Here is a 10749-nt window from a genome sequence, read left to right as displayed (position 1 = left end):
CATGCATTTCTTCAGAGGACAGGGAGCAGCCAACAGATTTATGGAGGGCCGTGTGTTGAGAAAGAAGGTTAATGTTGGAGAAGTCACTGGGCAAGCTCTCAGCTGAAAAAAAAAGGGGGGGGGAAACCAGGCAAAGCAGAAGAGGAGTTTGGCTATCTTTTATTTTTACACCAAGACATTTACTGTTTATATTGCTGTGTTTTGTTTAAAGGATAGAGAGAATGCAACGCAACAGACATACAACACCATACAACAACAGAGTCCACCATGTAGTCTGAAGATCTCAAAGCACTTTACAAGTGCCTATTATTAGTCCCTATGCAAGGTGCTGGAGTCAGGCGTTACAAGAGCCATCTTAGAAAGAACTACAAGACCAAATTCTATATACCTGATCAAATAAAACTCTTTTTCCCCAAAAAAATAAGGATTGCAAACACCAAAATCAAGACCAAAATTACCAAAAGGGAGAAGTCATTCTGAGTACTTCCACTTTTGATTTTCTAGCCTGAAGCCATCCGAATTCCAAATTTCAGAGTTAGATACCTATTAACTTCAGCTAATTTTGGCAGTATTTATTACCTCTACAAAAGCATCAGAATCACTGTGACAAATTAGGCGCCCTGGAAGTCAGAAGCCAGTTTAACGATTTCCCCTGCATAAGATCTAAGTGTCATTAAGCAGCAGAAATACCAGAAAGAGAATCATTTAGACCACTCCATGTTTTAACCACTTGGCCAGATTTATAAACTACTTTGAAGATGATAAATGCTGCAGAGTTGTTCAGTGTTACTAAACAAAATTGTGCATAGGAAAGGGATTTTTTCTGCAAGAGACCTGAATGAAGAGCTCCTATCAACTACTTAATCCATGTGTTTGTATACATACACAAAAATCCATACCTACATGTACATATACATCAGTTGAAAAGCTTATATAATACATTGTCATCTGGTTTTGTTTTGTTTTATATTCTAAAGAATATTAGGCACAAAAAAGACAAAACAATTTTGCACCTTCCCATAAACCAGAAGTGGGAAGTCTTCTGAGAATGTGATGAGTGGTCAGCTTTCTTCCATCTGGCTCGACTTAAATTTTTTTAAAAACATCCTTCCTCTTCAGAGCCACAGTGGTCTGTTACAGAACTGGTATACGTGGTGAATGCGAAGCCTCTCCTGTTTGCATTCACAGAGTCATTGGGATTCTGCTCCCCTGCCATCTCTGTTCTTCAGAGCTGGCACAGGATTCAAACTGATGAGGAGGCCCCAGCCTGAAGAAGCAGAGCGAGGAATCCTGTCAATGTAAGCCCAGCAGGCTCATAGCGACAAGGCTGGCAAATGAGCGAAAGGCTGCTGCAGCTCACACAGAAGCACAATCTCGGGTTATGCGAATGCTGTTCCAATTAGCCCAGAAAACTGGGTAGCTTCCTGATTTGACTGCTAGCTCTTCTGTTAGGATGCGGCACTGCTAGTTGTAAAGACCAAGAAGTTTGGGATAAGGCCAGATCACAAAACTAAGAAAACAGAAAAGCACCCAGGTTTTAAAGGAAGATGTAAAAGTTAAGGTCTGTATGGTGGCATCCCTTTAAACATAATGCAACAGAATGCAAGCTCTTGCCCCCATCCCCAAGCATAAAATATGATACGTCTCTGGTGTGCAACATTGCCATCAAGTGGCCATTCCAGCTGTGCAAAAATATTAGCAGGGACAGAATATATCAGAACGTGGCCCCAAATTTGTAGCTTTTTACATTGTCTTTAATAACATTAGCAAACCACAGGAGAACGGGAAAGGTGGTGAGGGAACTCCCTCATAATGTTCCTTCACAAATTAAAACATCGTTGTCTTCAGAAGTGTTCTTTTTTATGCTAGGCAGAAAATGTATTTCTCATTTTCTAAGATACACTCATCAAGTCCATGTCATAATTATACTGCAATGCACTGTGCAGAGTACAACTGAACATCAAAAACATAAAGAAACACCAAAATGACAAATGCAGAGTTCCTGATGTCAGGAAACCAGTCTTCAGACGTAATCAGAATGAGAACAGCACAATGGCCTCAATTAGGGAAGGGTTCCAATATGGGAAAATACACGGAAGTTGGCATAAAGTCAGGAGTGGAAAACAAAGCAAATGGATCAAGTTAGTAACTTAAACAGAAAATGAAATACTGACAGGCATAGAACAAAACACAGAATGCAGAAGAAAGCTGTAATAAATAAAATATGCATGCTACAGAGGAAAATTTGTACATAGTCAAAAAAGTAGTAACAGTTGAACCTAATCCAGGGAAGAAGAGTGATTCAGTTAAAATGGCAGTGAAGAAAAATAATCACCTACCTCAGCACTTGAGTCAGAAGTCATTCACCTATGCAGAACTTTTATTTGCAGTAATCTGGAACCTTGCCCAAGCAAAGCAAGCATGATTTAGCACACTCACTAAATGGCCCACTGCTTGCTTGTTTTACAGCTTCAGCAAGGGACACAAACTCATTAAGAAGGAACAACTTTGTTGCCTGAGGAACAACTTTGGTGCATGAGACCAAGTACAACAGGAGTTTTCTGCCTAGCTGGCACTACAAGAAATAACAATGACATGAAATCAAATTTAGTAACATATCCATTAGAATAGAATCTACAAAAATCTTCTGTCAAAACACCAGTAAAGAAGCAACAGAAGCTTAGTAACTTGAGACAGGAAACAGAAATATTGATGGGCAGCGTACAGAAGCTTAAACTCCTCAGAAATTTGAGATACAAGAGTCCTATTTACATTCGTGTCTCCTAGCATTTGGCACTGGTAAACATCAAAATGTGCCTGCCCAGAGTAAAGTTACCACCCTTGAGAAAAATTCTTCTATGGCTACTCTTCTAAAATCAGGGTAAGAAATAGTAATTTTCTTTTTCACCAAGCAAATAATTTTGAAAACAAAACTTACAATATTCTTTTAAGGGAACTAGGAAACAATCTTAAAAAGCTAATAATGTTCAGCTGCATATTTATTATTACCCTGAGCTGCAGCTGCTGAGATGGTAATTACACCTTTTTTGTTCATTTTGATTGTTTTGCCAGATCACATAAAGCTTATCTGCTAAACAATTTGTGAAAAGCTTAGCATTTTTATAATACTGTTTCCCCCATTCAGGTAAGAGGGCAGAAACCAGAGAAGTATTTTTGACTCACGTTTCTAACAGAAAAGCTACTCTGCAAAAAGTGAAAAAACTCCTAGGCTGCAAGAGGATCTTGATCCCTCTGTGTCATCATTCAATTTCTATACCCTGCTACAAGTTTCAATGTATTTTAAAGAAACTATTTACTGTTATTGTTGCAGTGGAAGTGCAGAACAAACTGAAAGGTTAAATTAAGATACTATTTTCTTGAGTATTTTTTTCCCCAGGACCATCAGCCAAATAGCATATGAACAGGGAGATTTTTCAACAGAATACGAGCCTAAAGGAGAAAGCAATTTTCCAAGAATATTTGACAAAGCAGAGGACTGTAGTGAAGTCCTATTACTGGCAGACACTGAACCCAAACTGTGCTAACTGTGTCTATCACATACAGACAGGTGAAGAAGCTAGAGTCCCTTATGCAGAATTTCACAGAGCCTTTGGATTCTCATACAGGTCAACGAGCCTACAAAACAAACATCTATTTTATGAACTAAGGTTTTTCTCTGGCACGTTAGTCCAAAAAGGCCATGCTACCAACTGTACCGACCAAGACAACCATCCAGAATCTACGTTATTTGAGGCAGGCAGTTATCCGGACTCAGTTACTTACACCTATTAAAACATTGGCTACATAATCCTCTATTCAAACTACTCTCCTTGTAATGAGGCCAACCACTGCTGCATAAGTAAACTCTACAATTTCTTGATAGAGTATCCTGAAGTCACCCTCTGCATCTATTTCTCTCAGTTTTATCACACTGAGGAGTTTTCCGAAAGCTATATGGAACCGTGAAGCTTTACAAAGCCTTTCCAGCTTATGGCCTCATGCGACTCTACGCCCACTGCCTGGGGGAACATGGCATCACCTCCTCTGCAATTTTGTGTATAGCATCCCAGGGTCAACCCTTTATCACCCAGCTTTGCCATCAAAAACCTTACCAGATCAAACAAATCCACATCAAATTAACAACTTAATAGGAATGAAACCGTATTTGAAGAAAGCATTTCTTAAAACAGGGAAAATGTAGGGAAAACCTGCTCTGCAGCAAAATTTGAAGACCTTTTCTTCTTCTAAACCAGCCTTGCAACAGCCTTTACAACTGATGAAAGGCAATCTGCCATCTCTGATGTCTCAAAGCCACTTGGTGCTTTTCCCAGACATATTTCTACCCTTTCAGAAAGAACATCTGTACTCCAAAACTAAAAATACTGTAAGAAAGACATTTAAAAATGCCAAAGGAGCTACTATATGAAATTCATAATTCTGAAATGTCTCCAAAGGCAGACACCTGTTGTGAAGGTGATACAAATTAAACAACTTCCAAGCTGTAAAACTGAGACTTAAAATGGCACAAAACACTAAAGTCACCTCTTATAAAAGTGAATCTACTGAGGAACCGTGAAACTCAAAATAATTGACTATGAAGATAATAAGCTTTTACTTTAGGCCTATACCTTTCAAATATAAACCTGTATCTGCAGTAACAAAAACTCAGTATCTCCTAATTATTTCCTGTGATAAATGAATTTGTCGTTGTCAAGCCAATTTTTACTGGAAAAATAAAAGCAGTATGCGAGCTACAAGCACAACTATAACCTCTGAACATAGCTTCCAATGAGGCAACTTCGGTGAAATGCATGGAGCAGCTTTATTATGCATAAGCACCATAAAGATGGAAATGCTCTAGGATATATCAGATTCCTTGCTTTTATAGCATTTAAAAGCTTTTTTTTTTTTTTTTTTTTTTTTTTAAGAAAAGCTTTCCTGACATAAGTTATATTGATCCTGCATAGCTTATTAGTACCTTTGAGTTAACACACTTGAAAACTGTCTGCACTGTAATGCGGGCCAATTTATTTCTCACTGGGCTTATAAAGCCAATCTTATTTTCTTATCTAGTGGTACCAATGCGCTTGGGCTTCTAGTACCAAGTTCACAGCCCAACATCATATTATAAGCATGACAGAAACGGGGCATTTGCATTATGCCGCCTAAACCCCTCTTTGTACCCTCATACCGGCCTGCAAAAGGGGAGAAAGCTGATCTCGCCGGGCCTCAAGCACCACTGCTGGGCATCCCCGGGCCGGCGAGAGGGCTGCCTGCCGAGGCTCGCCCCTCTCCTCAGGAGCGCCGAGCCCGCCGCGCGGCAGCGTAACGGTCGCCGCGCGAGCGCCCCCGCCCGGGGGGAGCTAACGGCCGCGCCGCGAGGGGGGGCAGCGCACGCGCCCCGTTACCACGGCGACCAGCCAGCACCTGCTCCCCCTGGCGGCGCGCGGCGGCACGTCACCCTCAACTGACCAATGGCAGCAGCTGACCTGCTGCGCCCCTCCGCGGCCGCCGCGCTCCCGTGGCGCGCGTGCGCCTCCAAGCTGGCGGGCGGGGGCTCGGCGGCGGGCGCATGCGCGTGCGCGGGGCGGGGCGGCGGCGGCGGAGCCGGGCGGGGGCCGGGGCCGGGGCGGCGGCGGCGAGCGAGGCGAGGGGAGGCGGCGGCGGCGGCCCCGCGGCCATGGCGAAGCACACGGTGTCGTCGGCGCGCTTCCGCCGGGTGGACGTGGACGAGTACGACGAGAACAAGTTCGTGGACGAGGAGGACGGAGGCGATGGCCAGGCGGGGCCCGACGAGGGCGAAGTGGATTCCTGCCTGCGGCAATATCCTTCCGCCAGCGGCCGCGAAGAAGTCCCGGCACCAACGGTCGTTTGGGGGGGGGGGGGGGGAAGCGGCCGGGCGGGGGCGAGCGCGGCGCGAGCGGCTGTGGCGCCGTCGGTGGCCGGGGCGGCGGCGGCGGAGCCTCCTTCCCCGCGGTTGCCCTTAACGGCCTCGCAGAGGGAACATGATGGCCGCGCTGCAGGCAGCCCTGAAGAACCCGCCGCTCAACACCAAGAACCAGGCCGTGAAGGTGGAGTCCCGAGTAACGCGCTCCCGGGGCTGCTCTCTGACGCCGGTGCGGCCCCGGCCCCTAGGCGGGCCGTGGGCGAGGCGAGCAGGCTGCTTTGGGATATTCGCTGGTGTCGAAGCATCGCGGTTAGCCTGACCGGGGTGCACAAAGTTGTAGCTCGCACCTGTGCGTAGCGCGCACTCGGTGCTGGCGCCGCTTCGGTGCAGGTTTCTCAGCCGCCGTAAATTCTCCATCCCGCGGCCCGGCTATCTCAGGCGTTGGCGGGCGCCGCTGCCCGATCCGGAGCGGGTCGGTACCGCTGGAGCCGGCGGCGGAGCGCTCGCCGATCCAGGAAGCGCAGCTTTGGTAGTCATCTCTGAGAAACGCTGCCACGGCCGGGCTCTGCACCTACAAAAAAGGAAGAAACGATAGCTGTTGCATCCAATCAAAGCGAGGCTGGTAAAGGGTAGAAAATGCAGGCGCTCCCCCTGTGACACAAGCGGAGCGCACCCTGTGCGCCTGCTTCCGACTGTCCCCCAGGTGAGCCTGAGTAGTTCGTGGCTCAGCAGCGAGAGGAGCAGGCGGATAACGCCGGGAACTGCCCCGCTCGGGAGCACCCGCAGAGGTCTTGCTGTTGGAAGAGAATCCCGCAGGCACGTTTCTGTGCTGCTCTGCTACCGCACCAACCTCACAAGGCTGCCGGTGAAGGCTTCACCGAGCCCTGTGCAGTTATACCGGGATCTGGGAGTCAGCCGGTATTTATACAATATAGATGTACAGATATCACCATTTAAAGGACTAAACAGTTTTATCTTCGTTTTGATGATTTTTTCCCATTGGGTGTGTATTGTAATTGAAAATAGAGCGTGAAGGCAGTGGGGTTGCGAAGGGTACAGCAATGGATTTTTAATGTTTGGCTTCAATTTTATTTGATAATGGGGAGGTTATTTTTTGTTTTCATTTCGTATGAGAAGTCTCATTCACCCAAGTGGCTAAGGGATATTAAGTTAAACAAGGAAACTAAATTTCTTAATTTTTGTAGGAGGGAGTTGCTTGAAGTATTTGGGACGATGGGATTGTTTAAAGGTCTAACAAACCTGAGATCTTTTTTTCTTTTATTTTTTCCTCAATTAATGATGAATGAGAAAGAGGAGATCTTTCTTTGCTGATTATATGGCTAATCTGCAGCTGTATTCATGCCACACAAATTCCTGAGCCTGAAAAGACATCCACATGGACTTGCAAATGGTTATCAATGCAAAGTATTGTTAATGCTGCCAGTTTGCCTCCTATGCGGATGGGACAGAAGTTGACTGTTTTTGAAATGAGTGGCTTTCAGGAGTCCCCTTATCTAGGTTGACCAATACTGTTTCCATGGAATAGAGTAATTTTATCTCATTAAACAGTACAAAAGCATGGAAAAGGCTTTGGTGATGAGGCAGGCCAGTAGCCAGGTACTTAATTTTTATAACTGTTCTGGAGCTTCCCAGAAATTGAGTTTTGCTATGAAAACTGGACCTTTTTTTCATATAATGGGTAGAAACTTTCAGAAGTAGAGAGGCAGAAAACTTAGTAGAGAACAAATTTGTTAAACTCTTTTTACTGTTTGTGTTGGGACTGGCCTTCTCATTAAGTATTAGGTTTCCTTATAGCTCATCTGTAGGCTGAACTTAAATAACCTGAATTAAATAAAAATTCAAATACTTAACTCTAGATCTAGAATTGTAGGTATTTGGCAAGTTAATTAGACTATACTGTTGGGAGAAGGTCTCTCTTACACATTATAAGTACAAGCTAGGTGTACAAACTGCTTTTTTTTTTTTAAAAAAAAAAGTGTTTCAGAAATTGTTAAAGAGAAAAATTAAATTCTACTTCCTCAAGAGATGACTAATATTTGGACGCACTGTATTTGAGAATGAATGGATCCCTGTCTTTCTTGCTTCTTCACAGGATCGTGCAGAAAGTATTGTCCTGAAGGTCCTCATCTCTTTCAAAGCCAATGATATTGAGAAAGCAGTGCAGTCACTGGATAAGAATGGCGTTGATCTGCTAATGAAGTACATCTACAAGGGCTTTGAGAGCCCTTCTGACAACAGCAGTGCTGTGCTGCTGCAGTGGCATGAGAAGGTGTGTTTATAGGACGTGCATTTTCTTGACTGGGTTATTCTTAGTAGTAGATTCTTGGGGCCAGGACGCACTCGTCAAGCCTGGTTAGAATAACCTTTCTGTTTGGTAAAGCTGAAATGTTGTATTCACACAGTGAGAAAGATACGGTTCTGCAGGCTCACAGTTGAATTATATCTCTCTTGATTCCTTAGGTTAAGATTCTACACTTAAAATTTATGTTAGACTGAGGTAAATGAAGTTTACCCTAGTAATTAAAGCAGATGAAAGTAGAATTTCCTTCTTAGAGGGAAGCAAAATTTGCAGCTTAGTTACGTAGGGAAGTAGAAGCCTGTCAAATAGCTATCTTTAGAGTGAACGTGGTTGTAGTTCCCTAGCTCCCTTGGTACTGGTTTTGTACTTTATGTAAAGTGCTGGGAGATGCTAATTTGAAATGCAATCTGGAATCTGGAAGTCCCTGCTGTCAAGCAGTTGTTTCAGCCTGTTGTTACCTTCTTGACTTCGTGTTAATTGCCATGTTTCTCTTCTCAGGCCCTGGCTGCTGGAGGAGTGGGGTCCATTGTCCGTGTTTTAACTGCCAGAAAAACGGTTTAAGTCCAGCAACAAATGGTTGTCTGCCTCCTGTGGCTGTGGGAAACGCTGGTACAAAAACCAAACAACCAAATGCCATTGCTGCCCTGTGGGCAGCCTCTGTCTCTCAGCTTGCCTTCTCGCTGCTTCTTTCATATCTGACAAATAATGCATATCTTGGTCTCTTTGTTGAACTCTGGAAAATTATGAAGGTGCAATTTTATTTCTAACAGGAATATTTGGTACTCAAGAGCATTTCAGTGACATGTATAACTACATATACAACTTCATGTTTAGGACGATTTGCATTTGTGTATAATTATGACAGATTTGGACCTGACTTTCCAAGCAAAAGCTGAGGGACGTAGGGCAGTGTCTTAATTCTTTTTGCTAGCCAAGCAGTGTTTTGATGTAAGATACATACTTGAGAAGTGGGGCAGCTATTAATATAGGTAACTGGACCATGTTTCTCTTGGTCAGCCTCTGAACCTACAGCAGTGAATAGGACAGAAGGCAAAGGCTCCCCTCCAAACCTGATTATCATTCCAGAAAGTTGAGCATTTTTTTTTCTTAATCTTGCATCTCATGGCCTAGTGTGGTTTTTTGTGATCAAATGCTGAGTCCACTGTTGGAAAGTCACAATAGGATGAAATTGTCTGTTGTGCAATTTGAATGACAGAATTTAGAAGGCTGTTGGGCCACTTACTTACAGTAGAGCCTGGTCCAGTGAACTTTTTTTTTTTTTGGGGGGGGGGGGGGGGAAGCAAAGATCCTGATGAGGAGAAGGAAAAGCTTTCACACAGCAAATCACCTTTCAGCAACTTGGAAGTGATTTGATTTTGTCAAGCACAACATAATGGCTGCCTGTGGTAATCTAAGAAATTCATACTGGTATCTGCACCATCCTTTGCAAGGCTCCCATATTTTATTTTCCAGATATATAGGGTCTTAAAGGATCCCAAAAAGTTTACATTCCTGTTGTATTTTACCACAGTGTGTTAGCTAGTGGGCAAATTAAGTCCCAGCATAGAGAGGAGTATTTTAAAAAGAATTAAGCAAGCCTAGGGCATCGCAGACCACAAACTGCCTTTGAATGTTTAGGGCCAGGGCTTAAATACACTTGTTTTACATTCACCATTTTACAGCAATTCAGTTGTGTAAAACTGTTGGGAAACTTGTGAAATCTTTGCTGTTTTTTGATATCTGCTTTTTTTGTAATAATAATAAAGACCAGACAATAAATCGTCACTGAATATTTACTTGGTGTCTGAAATGCCTGGATGGTTGGAAAATGGTTGGAATAAGTGTTATTTTTTTAGTCCACCATGGTGCTGTACAAGGACTGAGAAAAGTTAAAAAAAAGCAGTCCCTAAAATCCTGTTTTCCTCTTGGCTATTTTTCTTGGTAAGCCTTTTTCAGAGCAGTTATTTGTAGCTGTGCAACTATCACCATTACTTACAACTAAATCAGCTTAGAAGATTTGAGATGTCAGTAAAATATTTAAATAACAAGAAATGTTTTAAACTCCATTCTTCTACTTAAACTAAAATTTTAGCCAGACGTTGAGATCCGCACAAACGTCTATGTTACGTGCTTTATCAAAACAGGAACAAAAAGAGGAAAGCGGTAAGGGGCTAGCGGGGTTGTCATGTGGAGCTGAACTCCTGATTCTATGGTTGGGATTTTGTATCTTTGCCTGCCCCAACTCCAAGTGATGAAACATTAAATTGCTGTTTGTACTGCAGTATAAGTACTAATACCAGTCCTAGGCTTGGCCTGTAGGTAGGATGACTGTGTGCCTACATCATTAATGATAACACGTACTTGGCTTGAACTTCTGAAGGGACTGAGCGTACAGAAACCTCGTCTTGAGCACTCTGACACCTGAAAGCTGTTTCATACTAGTTACTTTAATCGTCACTTTAAAAACTAGATCTAGTGCCTTCAGAAGTTTCCAGCCAAAGTTCTCCCCATGTGTACTGTTTGCTTAGGGGTGAGCGAGAAG

The 10749-nt window shown here is 43.5% G+C and overlaps 2 protein-coding genes across 2 annotated transcripts; both read left to right on the top strand.

Moving 5' to 3' along the window:
* Window positions 1-3417: 3417 nt before the first annotated feature.
* Window positions 3418-4201, top strand: APOBEC4 (apolipoprotein B mRNA editing enzyme catalytic polypeptide like 4). Its single transcript, XM_062581698.1, is given in 2 exon segments — window positions 3418-3938; window positions 3940-4201. Coding segments are annotated over 2 exon segments (783 nt in total).
* A 1422-nt stretch (window positions 4202-5623) lies between these two features.
* Window positions 5624-10003, top strand: ARPC5 (actin related protein 2/3 complex subunit 5). The gene is made up of 4 exons (XM_062581456.1): window positions 5624-5824; window positions 6000-6071; window positions 8001-8177; window positions 8706-10003. Exons 1-4 carry the CDS (start codon window positions 5681-5683, stop codon window positions 8766-8768), a joined length of 456 nt encoding a protein of 151 aa, XP_062437440.1. The 5' UTR covers window positions 5624-5680; the 3' UTR covers window positions 8769-10003.
* The last annotated feature ends 746 nt before the right edge of the window (window positions 10004-10749 follow it).

This window comes from Rhea pennata, chromosome 8, assembly GCF_028389875.1.
Source record: "Rhea pennata isolate bPtePen1 chromosome 8, bPtePen1.pri, whole genome shotgun sequence".
NCBI classification, from domain to species: Eukaryota; Metazoa; Chordata; class Aves; order Rheiformes; family Rheidae; genus Rhea; species Rhea pennata.
The sequence above is the reverse complement of the archived record's forward strand: the minus strand, read 5'-3'. Positions and strand labels throughout refer to the sequence as shown.

Bases quoted from the DNA above. Each gene is read 5' to 3' on its own strand.
- ARPC5 (XM_062581456.1), top strand. From the start codon at position 5,681: ATGGCGAAGCACACGGTGTCGTCGGCGCGCTTCCGCCGGGTGGACGTG. The intron at 5,825-5,999 runs TATCCTTCCGCC...CGGCCTCGCAGA, and splicing joins TGGATTCCTGCCTGCGGCAA to GGGAACATGATGGCCGCGCT. The intron at 6,072-8,000 runs GTGGAGTCCCGA...GCTTCTTCACAG, and splicing joins CCAAGAACCAGGCCGTGAAG to GATCGTGCAGAAAGTATTGT.